Source organism: Lepisma saccharinum, chromosome 2 (genome assembly GCF_977018435.1).
Source record: "Lepisma saccharinum chromosome 2, izLepSacc3.1, whole genome shotgun sequence".
Classification (NCBI taxonomy): Eukaryota; Metazoa; Arthropoda; class Insecta; order Zygentoma; family Lepismatidae; genus Lepisma; species Lepisma saccharinum.
Window position 1 is genome coordinate 148972118 of NC_139230.1, and position 18734 is coordinate 148990851.

Consider the following 18734-nt stretch of genomic DNA (forward strand, 5'->3'; position numbering starts at 1 on the left):
GTCTCCAGTTTTGTGATCAGAGGCGTGCCAAAGGAGGGTTGATGAGAGTAATAACCCCCTTTGTTCTAATATTTATTAAAAAAGAACGTACACCTCTTTCGAAAATCCTGACCACGTCACTGTTCGTAGTATCTTTCATCGTATGAGATTAGAATAACGTCGCTGATACACTTTGGAAGTTCGTTTTTTTGAAAAATCAAGGAGCAACAAAGGACAAAGAAATGATTTCGTTAAAGGCTCGCAAAGTCTCTATTCTATCTTGCGACGTCCTCCTCCACGTACGTTTGGTACAAGCCTGTGTTACTCAATAAGTGATAAATAAGTGATATTATCGATTTCTACAATTTCATCTTTATTTAACTGTAGTACAAGAAAAACAATATTCACTGTAAATTAAAAAAAGCTGGATGGGGGCCCACAGCCCCAAAGCTTGAAGCACCACTTTTGCACCTCCGGTTTTTATAGCACTGTATAAAACACTACAACGTTTGCTGAGCACATCAATCATTCTAAGTTGTTTAACATCAATAAAATTAAGACTAATAGATTTATCAAAAATCATAATAAATTATTTCTTATTACAATAGATGCGACTGCCGGAAACAGTGGAACAGCTTATTTTTAGCTCTTGGGTATGTCATAAAATGCCAGAATGTTTGATGTATTTCATCCCAACTTTGCAAATGTATCAATAACTAAAAAAAAAAGCCATTTTGAGGGACGCAGGAGATGAATGATCGCCCCCCCCCCCAAGCCTTTAATTCGCCCTTGCAGGAAGCTACTAAGATTGATAGTTGTAGTTCGCGTAAATTTTTCCATCGTCGCCCTAGTGGCGCTTTGGTTCGTGTCAGGTTCAGCTGCTCTCTCTCTCCCTGGCTATGACCTTTCCACAGTGACTGCGTATGAAAAAAAATGAGTGAGGAGACATAGGTGGAGGGAATATTTTCTAGATCCTCTGTGAAGGGTCGATCACCACGACCCACCCTAGTAATATTATACAAGTCCGTCACCTTAAATTCATTTCAAGCTTATCTTTCGTCGCCCCCCATTTCTTTTATCATCCTTATCTCTGTTCGCCCCTGTCCCTAATCGCCTCCTATCTTTCGTCTCCCTTTAATCTTTCATCTTATCCTTCCTTCGCGCCTGTCTCTCGCCGCCTTCTATCTTCCGTCGCCCCATCCTTCGTCATTCTTATCATTGTTCCCCCCTAACAATTCGTCGCCTCCTAACATTAGTCGCCCCTATCCTTGGTCATTCTTGTCTTTGTTCGCCCCCTGTTTCTCGTCCCATCCTATCTTTCGTCATTCTTATCTTTGTTTGCTCCCATCCTTGGTCATTCTTATCTTTGTTCGCCTCCAGTCTCTTGTCGCCCCTATCTATCGTCACTCTTATCTTTGTTCGCTCCCTGTCTCTCGTCGCCCCTATCTTTCATCATTCTTATCTTTGTTCGCCACCTGTTTCTTTCCGCCCCTATCCTTTGTCATTCTTATCTTTGATCGCCTCCTGTCTCTCTTCGCCCCTATCTTCCGTCATTCTTATCTTTGTTCGCCACCTGTCTCTCTTCGCCTCATATCTTTCATTTTGTTTTGTTTTGATTGCTTTATTTTACTTCTCTTTTTGTGCCACTTTTGGCTAATTTGCGAAGATGAGGATGAGTGATGATATGATGAAATTGATGAATGGATACTCGCAAACATTCATGCCCAGGCCAGGATTCGAACCCGGAACCCCTGGCGTTGCAGCGCGATGCACTAACCACTCCGCCACGGGGAGCGGCTCATATCTTTCATTGCCCCCATCCTTCGTCATTCTTATCTTTGTTCGTCTCCTGTCCCTCGTCGGCCCCTTATTATTCGTCACGTCCTATCTTTCGGTATTCCTATCGTTGTTTGCCCCCTATCTCTCATTGCCCCTTTATTTATCATTCATCGCCTCATAACTTCCGTCGCCCCCATCTTTCGACCTTCTTATCTTTGTTAGCCCCTGTCTCTCATCGTATCCTATCTTTCGTCGCCCCTATCTTTTGTCACCCCTATTTTAGTCACTCGCTGCACTCACAATTAAGCTTCCTGCTCCTTCATAACGGTGATTCTTCGTAAAATACCACAATATTTGCTTTATTGCATTTGAACCGTGCACATTATCGAAGAAATAAAGTAAGGCCCTTAGGCCCTCTCCGCCCCCCTTTATTCCGCTCTTGTATGTTTCTTAATTGACACTACGTGTGTTATATTTCATTGCAACTGTGTAAATTATTTATCAATATATGAAAAAATAAAAGAAGTCGCCCACGACGCCCCCTCAATGGCCTCGGAGGGGGCGACCGCCCCCCTTTAATCTGACTTACCCATCTGTCCTTGCGAGATAGAGAACTGATAATCTATATAATATGAGCTACCAAAAAATAACATAGTGGGATAAAATTTTCATCTTGAATGTGGCCTGTAAGGTTTTCTCTCTATTCTTTAGGGAACACTGTAACATTAATATGTAGGCTTGAACGTAATTTGGATAATGTGGTAACAAAAATACATTACTTGTAACGGAATTCTATAAAACGGTTCCAGAATCTGAAGAATGTGACTCTACTCCTACAGCATAAGGACAACAGATACCGGAGAGAGAATAGGTTGTGCCTCGAGTGACAAAAATGTTAGTTACGACACTGCCATAACGATATGAAACAGAAACTTTACTGCTGGAAGGATACTGAACAGTCAACATACCTCTCTAACATGATCTAGCGTGTACAGAAAGTAATGTGGTAGTCGTTTTATTGCTGTGCAGTGTGGTAAGGATGGTTTTGAGACGAGACCAAGACCAACATTTGAAAATCTAGACGCGAACGAGATCCTTCGAAGTTTGTCGAAGCTAGACAAAGAACGAAAGACATCTGTGAAAATCAAGATTTACTGATCTATAGTCTTGCCTCGTTCGAGACTTGAGTGAATTATTTTTTGCCTTATAACATTCAATAAGTCAGTAGTTTACTGAAATAATTCTAACACATGCTGTTTCCTTTTCGTCAGTATTACGATGTACTTTGTATCTACTACGGTTCGACAAAATGTTAATAAGCAAAAAAACTTTAACATTAATGTAAATTAGAGTGCAAAAGTGTATGGAAATTTCGCCGGAATCAAAATGACTTTATTCGGTAACCAACATATAACCAAGAGAATGTGTGCCTAACTATTTATTTGCAAGTGCAGTTTTAATGTGCAAAAACGTATGTTGTTACTTGGTTTATACGAGTATTATTTTATATTCTTGAAACAATTATTTCACTATTCTAAACATTCTTCTTGTCGTTGAAGAATGACTAAAACATATATTAAAAAAAAATGAATGGCCTTTTATTTATATGCATTTTTTGTCTATCTATACGAGTTTGTACATTTTTAAACTGTGGTGTGTTTTTTGCGAAGAGCATATGTATGTGTTGTTTTTTTTGCTTTATATGGATTATACAATTATTTAATAATGTGTTATATTTTAGTATAAGACGCTGTGTAAAATAAGAGTTAAATAAATAAGACAGAAACCAGGCCCAGACTTTTTCTTCGAGACTAAGACGAGAAAGAAATTGCAGTTAAGATACAGAGACGAAACCGAGAATTCTCAACTGGGGAAAGAGGCAGATTCCCTCATTCCCGAGATCAGAGAAGCAAGTTTCGTCTGGTCTCATTACTAAGTATGCGACTAACGCATGACCAATCCCATCAGAACCATGAGAAGCATGCAGGGGAGATACATAAAACATTTGTGAACCAATAATAAAAAATGACAAAGATTTCACACACATTAAGTTTATCAAGGAAACAAGAAAAGTCTCTCCCTTCCTTGAGGTGAAAAACTTGTTAAAATTGGGTGTGTCATGAGCCAGAAGTCGCAATTTGATGAGCGGAATGAATTAGCAGGGGACAGTTACACGAAATTCCTCCACGCAGCTGATATTTATTAGGTCCAGCCATTTACTTATCACGTCGCGGAACCAGTTGGTGCCTACAATCACTGGGTCAACACTTTTTTTTAATTGCTAAGAAGTTCCGGGATCATTGCCTGGACCTGTATTTGTTGCAATACATGCAACCACGATGAACCCCAAGCTAGAAACCAGAGCAAAGTTCGATCCTCATGTGACGTTTGCAATTTTTCTCCCTGCTGACTGTTGCTCGTTCAAGAGGTTACAAATGCGTGAAGGTTGCCGCTGTGCCAATTGTAGTAATATCGGATCGTAATTCATCGCACCAATACTATGCAGTACACTCTCGATAATCCGATGTTATTTATAATACGATGCAAAAAAAAAAAAAAATGAAAGTTTTCTTCTGATAAGTGCTCAGATACGTGGGTTTGTGCACGGAAACGACGAAAAGTCCTGATACAGACGACACTTGACTATTTTTAAAAGTATTTTTTCTTTCTTTTCGAACATCATTGTTACCACTGTACTGAGCAATTTGTGTACATACAGTATTCATAATAATACTACATATCTCGTTTTTCACATGCTGTAGTTTTTGTTTTATACTCTGTACCGGGAATCTCTGGAGCAAGTGAACGAAAATACGTCTCTGGGCAAGTAGTGACTCGAGAGGGCTCGATCAATGAACACGTGCGAATGAGCGGGATCGCGTGGAGGGGGAAGAGCAACTGAAGCTCCCACCTTTTGCAGCAGCTGCTTTTACTGCTTTGCTCCGCTCACTCGCTTTCTCCCCTTCTCTACCTTTATGCGCGACCTTGCTCCAGAGATTCCCGGGATAGAGTATAGTATTGTTTCTTTTCTTTCGCCTCTTCCGATTTTCCCTACGTCATTCCGTAGAGTCAGAGTTCTTTTGTAATTATATTGATTTGCTTGATTTACTTTAATCGCTTTTCTGCCACTTTGGTTAATCGCAAAGATCAGGATGAACGGTGATAACATGAAATTGATGGAAGGACAATGACACACATACGTGGACGAAAGAACACTGGCTGTAAATCAAGGCGCCAGAGCCTCGTTGGTCTGCAACACTTCAGCGAAGGCCATCCTTTACACCAGGGGTCTTCAACTCGTCAGACAGTGCGGGCCACATTAACAATTTCAATGACGCTTGCGAGCCACAAAGCTAGACTGCGGTATTGAGAAGTGTAAGGATCCTGCCATCTATCATTTACTTAATCCGGTTTTTATGTTAAGTACTTGATTTTTCAAACGGGCACGGCCCACAGCAAAGTGCTCTGCGGGCCACGGGTCGAAGACCCCTGCCTTACACCCTTTGTAATTGGTCCCGTCCACTAGAACTATCGGGACTCTACTGTTATAGTGAACAACAAACACCGCCACCAAGATTAATTAATCCCATTACTCAGAATAAAATACGAAGTACTGTGAGGAATTGTTGTATGTACAACTGTATATTATATTTCTAGGAAAACCCGATAAAAATACTCTGGCAGTGCCATTCTATGTACGTATATGGCTAAAGCTGCTGCTGTTCCTTGTATTCTTAAATGCTGCTTAAATGCGTAAACCAACTTTGAGTATCGGTGATGTAAGTGTAGAGGAATGTCTTGCTGTCGGTCTCCGAGGCTGGGTAATTAGCTTAGTGCCTTTTGAAGCCAGGCTGCTACGTATGAACCATGAGTAAGGCGTTACACTTGCATTGTGTTTGCCTTCATTTATTCCTTCAATTCGCTATTCATCCTTATTGTCACGATTAACCTAGAAAGGTAGAAATGAGACGTAAAGTAATCAAAATACAAAGGATAGAACTAATGTCATGGAAGATTCTGCTAGTGTAGTGTGCTAGTGTAGTGGAGTTAGACTTAGTTTGGTAAACTAAAAGCAACTAAAGCAATCTACATCTCGCCCGGCTTTACGACACTCGTGGTTTCACGATGTTATATTAACAGTGAGTTTTTAAACCCACTTTATGCACGGATAGGCTAATTGGGACTGTACATACAGTTTAAAATGCAAACTACTATGTGCCTCCATCGGGTATCTATCTCAGGAACCCATGATTACAGGGTGACAACGTTGCCATTACGCCATTTTTTTCTTTAAATAAAAGGAAACCCCTGTCAATATCGTTCAATTCTCTCATATACCAGTTTTACAAAATTATCTATTTTCACATTCAGGACAATTATAAACATCCATGCCTTACCTGGGATTCGAACTCGGGACCCCTGGTGTCGTAGCGTGCTGTGATAACCTCTTTTCTTTCTTTTTTTTTTTTAAAAAAAAAGAAAGCACCTAATCGGAAGCTTCCTCCATCACACTTCATTTACTCATATCATTTCACTCATATCTCTATTTCAGGACTTTCAGGACAATCAGAAACATCCATGTCCGAGCCGGGATTCTAACCCGGGACCCCTGGCGTCGTAGCGCGATGTGCTAACCACTCCGCCATGAGGGTCGGCATCCGTCGGGGATGACAAGAGTGTAGGTTCATTGAAGTAAGTTTTCTCAAAATTTACTTTTTTAAATTCTTTTTTGTTTATTTTAAAGTCAACTTTATGCACAGTTCGGCTAATCGGGACTGGACCTATAGTTTAAACTGCAATCCGAACCACTCTACGCCTCCACTGGATATCAAACCCGGGACCCATTAATTACAAGGCAGTGGTGTTACTATTACGCCTTCGGGGATTCTGTAATAGATGTGTTACTGGCTGTCCTGGATTATTTGTATCTTAGATTTATAAAGCTTTGATTTTTAAATTCTCATAAATATAAACATGGACAATATTTATGACTACTAGGAATAATAGCAAATTGTATTCATATTGTTGTCGAACATCAGTAAACTGTTCGCCATCAATTATAGAACTATAGATGTAATTATAAAATGTAATTACAAGTGGAAATTACACACACCAATGTTTACTTTTATGCACACACACTCGCACGAAAGCAAGTCTGGCACACCAGAACAGGCCGATGTAATGGAAACGGAAAACCAAGTGTATAAAATTTGAATGCAAATTGCATGCAAGTGTTCCGGGCGAGCGTATATGGGAGATTTTGCAGTTCTTCTAAATTCCTTTACGTACCCATTGAAGCTGTGAAAACATTTTTGGATGTCCATTTGCAAGTGTTCGCACATGTCAGAAATATTTGCAAAAAAGTTTAATAATGCAATGGTCTATGCAACGAAGTGACATTGCTTTAAAATCTACGTAATATTTTTTTAAAATCATCTAGGTACGTTCTGCCATACATGCGCAAAATTCCACACTAAATAGTCAGATACATTTACAAATAATTACCTTTTACGAAGTTGCAAAGTTCGGTAAAATTGTAATCCCATGCTAATTCGGACCGGACCTACAGTTTTAAGTTGGATCCGAAAAACTTAAATGTTTTCAATCGGGAATAGAATCTGGGAGGCATTGATTACAAACAGATAGCGTTAAACGCTATTCAATACGGTAAAACTATTACGAGACGGTGGAGAGGGGGTGAGAGGCGAACCACCTTTTTAATATCGTGTTGCTCGTTTAGGCCTTGGTTTCGATGCTACGTGCACTCAAAATGTGATTTCCTTGTATATGTATGCAACCGTGCGGCATAGGTTACAGTCACAGTGGCTACTAACATGCAATTCTTTTGTCGGAAAATGTAATGTAAACAAAGCGACTTTACCCTGCAGGAATGTCTGTTGGCATAAAACTGCAGAACATTCTCGCTTTCAGTTCTTTTTCAACAGGGAAAAATATGACTATGGCAACGCGCTGAATCTATAGTGCATGATTGCTATTCGAGGGCTCGTAATGTCGAAACAAGACCTCAACGAGCAAAATGCGCTCTGCAAGTTCGTCGGTGTTATACAGTACGATTAGCCGACCTCCGTGGCGGAGTGGTTAGCGCCATCACGCAACAACTCCAGGGACCGGGTTCGAACTCCAGGTTCAAATCCTGGGTAAGACATGGATGTTTGTGATAGTCTGTCCTGAAAGAAAAGATACAGAGAATTGAGTAAAAATAAGACCGGAGAAACTACCTCTCAGGAGTTTTCCTTAAAAATAAATAAATAAATAGTGGTTAGCACAGCATGCTACGACGCCAAGGGTCATGGGTTTGAATTCTGGCCTTGGCATGGGTGTTATTTGTAGTGTCCCTTCATCAATTTCATCCTATCATCACTCATCTTCGCAATTAGCTAAGTGGCAGAAGAGTGAAGTAAAATAAACCAAATCAATCAATCAATCAATCAGTAGCATGAAACCTTATATTGTGTCGCCATACTCTGACAAATTGTGGTGTAATTGACGTGGAGATCTGAAGACTCTAGCCGAGGCCTGCTTCGTCGCGAAGGGCGCAGCATTTTCATTCTGTATGTATGCAATCACAAAACAGAGAGGCATACTTAAAATTACTCTGCCAGTTTGCATGAGATAAAAATGACATTTTTGCAGGGCTCGTATCATCGAAATGTGTCCTCGATAACCTCCATAAGTTATGAAAGCTCGCCAGCATTGTATGGCAATGTATTGTAAAACCAAAGGATACGCATCAAAGTATTAGAACTGTCAGTCAATTTGCTCTGAATATACTTTTTTATTTTATATTATTAAGTGTACGAATAGAAAAGTTGTACAATAAATGGCATGTTTCTCTTTCAGTTTCATTTAATTTATTATTGTCGTTGGTTATACAGAATTTGGGTAAGATTTTATGTTCCTAATGATATTAGTTATTGAATTGTAAAGAAACAATTTCAAAAGAGTGTATTTCCTTTCAGATATTAAAGCATTTCCTTTGAAAATCCGTGAGTACGAATAAGAATGTTACATACTGTATGAGCAATGTCGGAAAACAACAAACCGAAATGTACAGAAAGTTACTTTGAACCATTACTATCGAAGGAAGCTTTCAGTCAGGCCCAAGCGACACTGGCCACTTGGTAGCGTCTTCGCCTTGTTATCAAGGGGTCCCGGGTTCGATACCCGGTGGAGGCACAAGTGGTTCGGATCCCACTTTAAACTGTAGGTCCAGTCCCGATTAGCCTTACTGTGCATAAAGTGGACTTAAAACAACAAATCAACCAACCAACGACACTGGCCACTTGGAAACGATCCTTCAGAAATAAATACCACATTTCCTACCAAAGTGACACGGCACGCTGCAAGTATCGCTAGCCGCTTGCGTGTCGCTCGGACTGGGTCATTTTCTAAATCGTGTCGCCCCGGTCTGTTGGTTGCGGATGTATACAGTGAATATTTCTTTATAGACAGGGGGAGGGGAGAGAGAGTGACATTTCAGTGTGTGGAATGTGTGGTCGTGTCACTTGTCATCTTGTATCTTGAAACCTCAGTAACACGTCACTTGTCGCTCTCTAAGGCAGGTTTTAGGCGGAAGCGAAAAGCAACACAGGGATTTCACACAAAGTGACAAGCGACAAGGGCACCTCAGTCTGTAATAGGTATAGTGTTGCCCACAAGACAAGATTTTGGTGTGTTTCGTCTTGTGAAAATTCCGCCTCGAAAATATTTGTTTGCCTCGTCTATTAGTTTATCTCGTCTAGAAAATATTAGTTTCTCTCTCGCGAGAAACACTATCTGTAAAACACATTTACTGCGCATGCGCGACCAACAGATCGAGGCGACACGATGAACACTATTGAGAAAACGGCTCACTCCAAGTGACACGCTAGCAATAAGCGACACACGCAGTTTATCGTGATATGTTGGTACTGAACGTATCATTTATTTAAGTTCGTTCGTTGCTTCGGTCTGAAAGCACAGCGCGCTGCGACGACAGGGGTCCCGGGTTTTAATCTTGGCCTGGGAATGGACGTTTTTTGTGAGTTCCATCATATCATCACATCCTCATCGTCGCGATTAGCCACAAGTGGCAGAAAAGCGACGCGAAAAAATGAAAAGGAATTCAAAGTCTTAATTAATGCTTTTAAAAGACTTATGTTTATTATCGGTTATCATGGGCATCCGCAATATGAATATGCGAGGTCCAGGACCCCCTCCATCGTTCGGAAAGTGAATGCCAGCCTAAATTACAGGTTTCATAATTTGATTACAAGTAAAACTAATGTAGGTTCTTGGAAGAAATGTCAGAATTTCAAATTAAAGCCATTTTTAGGGGATTGGGACAGCACCGTATTGGGAATATGTATGACTTGTTTCCCCTCACGAAATAAAATCCCATGGATTTTATTTCCAGCCCAGTCTATTATTGGATCGCTATGCATATCTTTCATTATTTATGCATTTCTGCTTATCACAGCGTTTTTCATGCTTCCTTCCCCATCAACATTTCTCACCATGTGTGAATATAAAACTTCAGTGGTCGTCACATCCTTAACAAAATGCATTAATCAACATAAGTCAGGTTATACTGTAAACGTATACAATTAACACTAAACACAATAAATAAGAACGTTAGTTCTTCCTTACCTGGACACTATCATTTAAAATATGTCTTTGGGTCACAGAATACCCAATCAACACTTTGTCATAAACTACTCAGATGTATTCCAATTCTCATTATAGCACGTGCAGGAGGACCATCTTCAGAAATCAAGGATCCCATTGCAAGAATTTCCGTTTCAAATTTCTTCAGCTGGTCCTGGTTACAGTGGGACTAAGACTATTACTCCCTTGAAGCAACCCTGCATAATTGTTTATCAATGTAGAGGACAAAGTACAAGTTGAAACAAATAAATTGAAAAATGATTAGCAGTGGCGTATTTAAAGGATTATCTTTCTTGGAGTTAATCGCTATAATGAATGATGAACCAGGCTTCCCCGATGGTGTCGTCGCCTTGTAATCAAGGGGTCTCGGGTTCGATACCCGGTGGAAGCGCATAGTGGCTCGGATCCCACTTTTAAACTGTAGGTCCAGTAATGATTAGCCTTTCTGTGCATAAAGTAGACTAAAAACTTAAATTCAATGATGAAGATTAACACACAATGATAAATCCATTCGTTGACCAGGGTTCGAACCCGGAACCTCTGAATTTGACGCAGACGGAGGCCGACCGAGGTAGATTATTGGATTTGAGCTATCTCTGAAATATCGAGGATACAAACTTCAATTCTATTATCACTTTTAGACTTGAAAATTATTATTTTTATAAAGCCCTTTCCTTTGTAAGGTACAATTGCAATTAAACTGTGGAATTTGCTGGCTGAAGACAGCTATAAATACTATTTGGCATAAAAAGGCCCCGAAATAAAATCGTAAATACGCCACTAATTAGAAAAAATAATGTTATGCAGAGATTAATAATAATTATAATAAAAAGCCGTATTATGATTTGAGAAAGGTAAGTCAATAAACCTTAAGAATTTTAAAAATATAATGCCTATATTCATTGAAAAATGAACACTAAAATATTCACTGGTATGTGTTCTCCCCTTTTTTCTATAAAATTATGACGCTGGTGAGTTCCTTTCACCTGCAGGGATGAATAAGTCTTAAATAACTCTCTCTCGGTTTGTGGAAAATGCTTTGTGTGAGTCAAGAAGTTTTCACGAAGGGGGCATCCGCTCCACATTGTCGTAAACGTTACAATACAAACACGTTGGACCATGAGAAACATCATACCTGGGGATCGGCGGTGGCTTTTTTGCGCACCCTCGCCGAACAACCAGCATCACCAAAAGAACTGCAAACGATCCTGCGGCGTGCCAGGCAAAAGCCAAAGAAATCCAGACGAGTTCTTTGTTGAAGTCTCCGGAGGTATCCCAGGAAGGGTCCTTTTCACGAGGCCAGTGCAGAAGAATTCCACTCTGAATGAACCAGGAACCGTGAAGAATGGTGCAAATACAACGAACGGCTCCAGCCATCGGAAAAATTCCTTCCACCAGCGTGGCCAGGGCAGCTCCCCAAATGGCATACACCAGAAGAGCATGGATTTGACGTTCCATCAGCGCTTGGGTTGACAGAGCTAAATAGAACAAGAAGCCTTCCATGAAAAATGCCTGCGCCAGTCCCAATCGTGCCAAGCCTCGATTAACACTTCCGGAACAGTAATGCACCAGAACGTCCACTAAACCGGAAAGGGCGAAGAAGAGATAAATGGTAGCGTACAGTATGTCGCCGACATACTCAAAGGTGCCGTCCGGGTATGCAGCAACTACGGATGCCATGATGCCGATAGCCGTCACAAATAATTTCACCATCCCTTCCACGGGGTAGCGAGACACGCCACCCTCGCAACATCTCCTGTTCCGGCGAGACTTTTGGCTCGCAGAGTCCACGGTGTCTTCCGCGACCCATCGCCAGTCAAAATCCGGACGTGCGAAATCGAATGTCCACTTGATTCCGAAAAGAAAGAACACTCCACCTGGTATCACGTATCCCATCAACTGGCTCAGCATCGTGGTCAGCTCGATGCACTCGCGTGTTAACTAACTAGATCACAGAACGTTCACAAACGCATGGCGAATTCGTGCTGTTTTCAAGTGCATGAACCGATGCAATTATCTTCGGCCGTTCGCACTTGCCAAATAACACCGACACTCTTCGATGCACCGTAAGGGCGTTTCGAAACTAGTTGATTCAGCCGGTCCCGTTAGTAAAGCAGGCCGGGCGTTCTGATTAAAGATCTCGAACAAGTTCACTTCCTTCAGGCTGGTCCAGATCACACCGAAATCCACTGTCCATTCATAGCCTGTCGGGCGAATCTCGATCAGCTGAACGAAAGTAAAACTCAACGCATACACTCCCCTCAGCTGCACAAGCAGTCGACACGCAACTGGTGGTGGGAAGACAGCAGAACATATGTTTTAGTAGCACAGCGCCTCTCTGCGGCGATCCTTGAAAACATCAACCGAGGACGTTTGTGTCGTTTACAACGGCGATGAATGGGGAAATCCTCGTGCAGTGGGAAAGAAGGAAGCACAAGTTCTGAAAACCGGAATTCTTTTTTTTTTTATCAAGGGTAATTGTGTACTGAATTGCGACATCAGTTGACAAAATTTGCGTAATGTGAAGTTATTAATAACTAGGCCAACCGCAAGTTGGTAAAACAGTGTCTGAGGCTTCTATTGTCATAAGTATTTTTATTCTATGACGCGACCTACATACAGTGAGCACTGGGTCTTCATAAATTGGGAGCAGTACGCTGGGAAAGGGAAGCAATCCAAAGCAATTGCCTTGTTCTAGATTTACTAACGATCCAATAACAACAATCCAGTCTTTTGTAAATCAGACTTTTGCCTAGAATTGATCTTCGAAGAGGAGGGTTACTACATGAGAATTTGGCTTCATTCAAATATTATTATTTTTCTTTTAAAAAACACAGAATACAGACACCCACGCACTTTTCCCTCACGACACACATTTATTTACATAAGTAATATTGTTTTCACTCAATTAATTTCTCATTTTATCACTCCAGTAACTTTTCATGCTACTTTTTACTCAGTACACATACACGAGCAGTGGCGTGCCCCAGGGGGGGTTGGTGGGGATCATAGCCCCTCTTTAGGCCCAGAATTGCTGAAAAACAGGACGTCAAAAGCAGATAAAGATGGCAAAATGAGGACTTACTACTTAAAAAAAAGTATAAGTAACTCCCCTTTCGAAAATCCTCGGCACGCCACTGGCATTTATTACCCAAAAAATTTGATTGTTCTGCAAAATATTTACTTACCATTTTCGTCCAGTTTGTTTTCAATATATTGTAAAACCTGAAAACGTCTTGGGCACACCTTTTTTCTGACCGCCCTCGATTAGAACACAACTTAGTTGAATGTTGATTATCCCAGCAATATATTTTTAAGTATCAGCGAATGCTTTATTCTAAGCTTCATTGCATCTTCTGGAAAGAGTCGAAGGTTGCCGAAGTTTGTTTTATGTCCACTCTATACTCAGATGAAATAATCAGGACCGGATGTACAGTTGAAAGCTGGATCCTGACCACTGTGCCATGTGTTTCCTCCAGTGATCTAGCCCGGTATCCCTTGATTACGAGGCGACGCTGTTACCACTACATCATCGGGGAGGCCCATCTTCTGGGGAAAAAAAGATGATGATGTATTATGGAAGGAGATTTGATAGGTGGTAGAAATTGCAACGCCAGGATGGAGGGCTTGGCTCTGGTCTAAATATTTTATAACCCCTCATGTCTTTATTGTCATGTTGCTATGGTAACTGTGCAGACACATGGAGATATTTTTTTTTTATTATCAGGATCGAAAATTCAATTGGGACAACTGCCAAGCAAATAAAATTAAAAAAAAACTGATGTAACACGCAGATAAATGGTTGCCAATAAAACTCCAACAATTAATGAAACACAAGAAGAATGCGATTTTGTTAACGAAGCTCGTCTCAAGATCCACTTGTTTGCTTTCAACCGTATTTGACCTGCAACTTTGCATGTTGTTCGAACTACGAAAATATGCATCTCACTTAGAGTTTAACCCGGCACTCCTGACCAGGGGCATATCCAGAAATAAAATTTGGCGGGGCCTCCAGCCTGGAGTGTCCACCCCAAGGCACAATGTTTTCTTCTTTAGTGTTTGCTTTAAGTACGCTTTATGCACAGATAGGTTAATCTGAATTAGCTTATAGTGGGATCCTAACCACTTTGTGCCTCTAACAAGTATCGAACCCATAACCCTTTGATTACGAGGTGACGTATTAATTACAACGACGCCATCGGTGAGAGACAATCGTTTTTTCCACCTCCGACACCAAAAGAGATATTCAGCCCTTCATGTTGTACAGTTATGGACACTTCTGTGTTGTAATGATCACATTGAAAGTTAATGGGATTTTTACAACCCACAAGTGTCCGTTACTGTACCGAACCCTCAATTTCCATAATACACCGAAAGGCTTTCAAATTTATCTACATGCTGTGGGGAAGCATATTTTGGCAGGAGAACTTCAAATTATGACAAATTTTGAGTTGAGAATTATTATTTAATAATAAGTCATCGGCAAAAAGGATGAAAATATTCCTGTGGAAATATTCCTCTACAATAGTACGAGGATGGCCACCTTGTTTTCTTTGGTGTTTTGTTATTCTTGGAATCGCACATTCAGATTTGAACGCCTTTTGACACTTTTCAGAAGCAGTTTGAAAGATTTATCTGAATTCTTCGTCCGAAATCTCTCGAAGTTTCTGAAACGGTTCTGTGACATCTCTTGCAAAGAGGGATCTAAATACTTTGAGAACTGTAGAGTAAAACTGAAAACCTTTTCCCGTATAAACATTGCAATTAAGAAATTCCCTTTTTATTTGCGGCTAGATCAAGTTTGTCAAGATCGTGTCAAGATCAAGTTTGTGACATTCTTCAAGAAGAACTGAAGTCAGACTTCAGCTTTCACTACCCAGCGTGAAACTTAAACTTTTTGGTGGATGTTATTTTCAGAATCCACAATCTGTGCACACGGAGAGAATTGCTGTATATCTGCTACATCAAGTGTCTCATCAGGAAGTATGCTGAATATACCTAGGCACTATACTATTTTCAAAACATGAAATAAATGTTGGCGGGGGGGGGGGGTCCGGGCCCCTGGACCCACTCGCTGGATACGCCCTTTCTCCTGACTACAAAGCAATACAATTAAATTGGCACGATATATGCCATACGTGAAAACATCTCCAATAGTGTTGCCCACGGGACGAGACGGGACAGGCTTTTAAAAATTCGAGACGAGACGAGATTGATCATGTGTCCCTTTGACAAACGAATATTTTCGAGACGAGACAGCATTTCACAGCATTTCCACGAGACGAGACAAGCCAAAGTCTCGTCTCGTGGGCAACACTAATCTCCAAACTGGAAGAAATGAAAATCGGGTAGTGTAACTTCTAACTGAACTGAGAGTTCTATATGTAAGTGGGTTCCCGTCCCTAATTTCTTTGTTTGTTCCCCCATACAAATTGTTTTCATTAAGCTATAAATGAATCGGTCACACGAACAAAGTTGTAACCAACTGGCAGAGACGACAGGGACATCAAATTGGAGATAAATTGTTTTAGGCTTCTAGAACACAGTAGTGACACGTTTTATGAACAGATGCAAAAGTTTTCTGTTTGAGGAAAACCGTATAAGAGAGAGCAGACTGTTTCTGAGGTATTTGATTTCTATTGTGGTTTGTATCCCACTTTAAATTGTAGGTCCAGTCCCAATTACCCTATCTATGCATAAAAGTGGAATTAAAAGTCAAACATTGTTGTTCGTGTGACCGATTCAAATGTAGAAAAATGAGCTTGAGTTCGTTTTAAGTCCAATCTTACGTATAAACAAACATGCAAATTGAGATGGGACAGTTTAAAGTAAGATCCGAACCACTATGTACCTCCACCGGGTATCGAATCTGGGATTGTTGATTACAAGGTGACCATGTTACCACTACGCCATTTTGTTTTTTTAAATGAATACCCCTATGCGGTAGTATCCCCATTTTTCACATTATTCTCAAATTCACACAATTTTAATTTTCTCTGACAAAAACACACATATCCATGTCCGAACCGGGATTCGAACCCAGGACTCCTGAAATAGTAGCGCGCTGTGCTAACCACTCAGCCCCGGAGGTCGACGCCATCGGGGAGGTAAATGTATATACAAGGAACTAAAATGTACAGAAGTACAAAATTGAGTAGCATACAATCTTCGGGGCAGGAGATTGGTTAAGTCACACGTTCTAGGTTCAACGAAAGAAAATTGACTAACTGATTTAGCAAAGTTTAGGGTCTATATTATCTTCACTTAAATACCCCTTACATTTTACAAAGAAATGATGATCATGATGTTTATAAATATCAAGAAGATGAGAGTCATGTTCCAGTATGACATGACGGGTGCAAATAGCATAAGTGCTGACAAAACTTAGGATTTTAATTTCACTCACGCAGTCAATGAGCCTACGAGTTAATGTCAGCTTCGTAAGCAACGACATTACTTGTTTGAGAAATACACGTGATGTGTACTTAATGTTATTATATTAACGTTGTCTTTCCTCCGTTTCTTAGTCTGTGGTTACATACAACAATACTCCACACTCATCGGAGAAATTAAGTACTAATTAGGTAATTAATTTACATATTATTACGAATCGACCTATAATTATAAAAACCAAAAACGTATTAAATAAAAATACTTTCATTATTATATTTCTGAGACACATGGCTCGGACTGGCTCAAATGGTGGTATCGGCTCAGCTCTAATTATAATTTCTTTTAATTTTTGTTTATCCAAAATAATCTGCGTAAAGAATTGTAGATAAAGAGAAGGGGATGTGTCATTGGCTTTGCGGGTTATCGATATGCGTTGTACGTATATACGTATATATATATATATATATATATATAACGTCTTATTAATAGTACTACTATTTTGAAATAATTTTATCTCAGGATATCTCAATAAGTAGAAAAGTGGCATAAAATAACCGAAATAGCTGTACAACTAGGTGGTCATTGAGGCGTGTTTGAACTACCCGCCCCAGGCACACCCGTATGGCATCCGTCCAAGGTATGACGTTGCAACGCTAAATATGGCAAAACTGGATCTCTTCTTTTTATACCAGTGAGATTTCCCCGGTGTTGGCTCGTATTACTTCCTCACTCTCCTTGTCCAACATTTTTGTTTCCATGAAGAGTGACACCTGGGTTTTTCCGTCTTGATAGCATGTTCTGTGCAACCCGATACCGTGTTTCATCTCCCATTCTCCAAAGTTTATCGTCAATTTTGTACGAATGACTCTCTTCTGATTGATTATTCGTACATCACAACGTATACATTTTCCATCTTGATTACGTAGAGGCAGTGGCGGCTGGTGGTCTGGCTCTATGGGTGTGCACTTCCAGAAGCAAGTCACCTCTCTCGAATACTAGCACCCGTTTTTGCGTACATAAAGGTGCTAAATGCATTGGCAACCAAAATTTTGATCAAACCGAGGCATCCTCCTTAATTAGAGCCAAATACCAAGCGTGGCAATTTTTTTGTTTGAGATTATTTTTAGGTCCACTTTATGCATAGAAACGTAGACACGACCTACAGTTCAAAGTGGGATCCGAACCACTATGTGCCTCCACCGGATGTGTGTCTGTTTGTTTTCTTTTTTTAAAAAAGTTGGATTTATTGTTGTCAAGAATTAATTGAAGTCACTGCTGAATAACTTAATAAGCATATTGCAAAATCATGTAGGAATTTAAGCTAAGAGATTACTGTTATTTTGATGTCATTATATATGTATTAAATAAACACATACTCACAATAAACATGTTCTTTAACAATAACACTGAGATTATTTTTAAAATAAGGCTATTTTTCGTCATCAAAACCGTAAATATATAATGCATTGCTATGATTTACATTCGAGCAAGGTGGAAAGTAGGAGCACCAGGGTGGAAAAGAATGGGCAACACCTCGGCCAGGTGTGAATTTTATCTGAAGCCGCTACTACAAACAAGGTAGCCGATTAAAAGACCACATGCAGAAAATCAGTTGTAATCTATCTAGCAGTTGTTTATTTCTAATGAGACCGACTGACCAAACAAACGAAATCAAGCGAATAGTACATATTAAAACCCTTAACAGGAAGTATGATTTTTTATTACATAATTGGAAGTATGTGTCTGACAGGCACGGAATGCCGAAACTTTTGTTTCCTTGCAAAGTATTACATAGATTTATTCTTAGAATCTAATATTATAAAATTTATTTCAAAATACATACACAACGCAAGTGCTACGTAAGAAAAAATAACTATTATTGAGAAAAACTTTCCTTTTTTTATGAAAATGCAACT

The 18734-nt window shown here is 40.1% G+C and overlaps 1 protein-coding gene across 1 annotated transcript; it reads right to left on the minus strand.

Moving 5' to 3' along the window:
- Window positions 1–11279: 11279 nt before the first annotated feature.
- On the minus strand, window positions 11280–12675 carry LOC145984531 (transmembrane protein 45B-like). The gene has a single exon (XM_083118185.1). The coding sequence runs from the start codon at window positions 12334–12336 to the stop codon at window positions 11485–11487; it is 852 nt and encodes a 283-aa protein (XP_082974311.1). The 5' UTR covers window positions 12337–12675; the 3' UTR covers window positions 11280–11484.
- Between the last annotated feature and the right edge of the window lie 6059 nt (window positions 12676–18734).

Coding starts and splice junctions, on each gene's coding strand:
- LOC145984531 (XM_083118185.1), bottom strand. CDS start 12,336: ATGCTGAGCCAGTTGATGGGATACGTGATACCAGGTGGAGTGTTCTTT.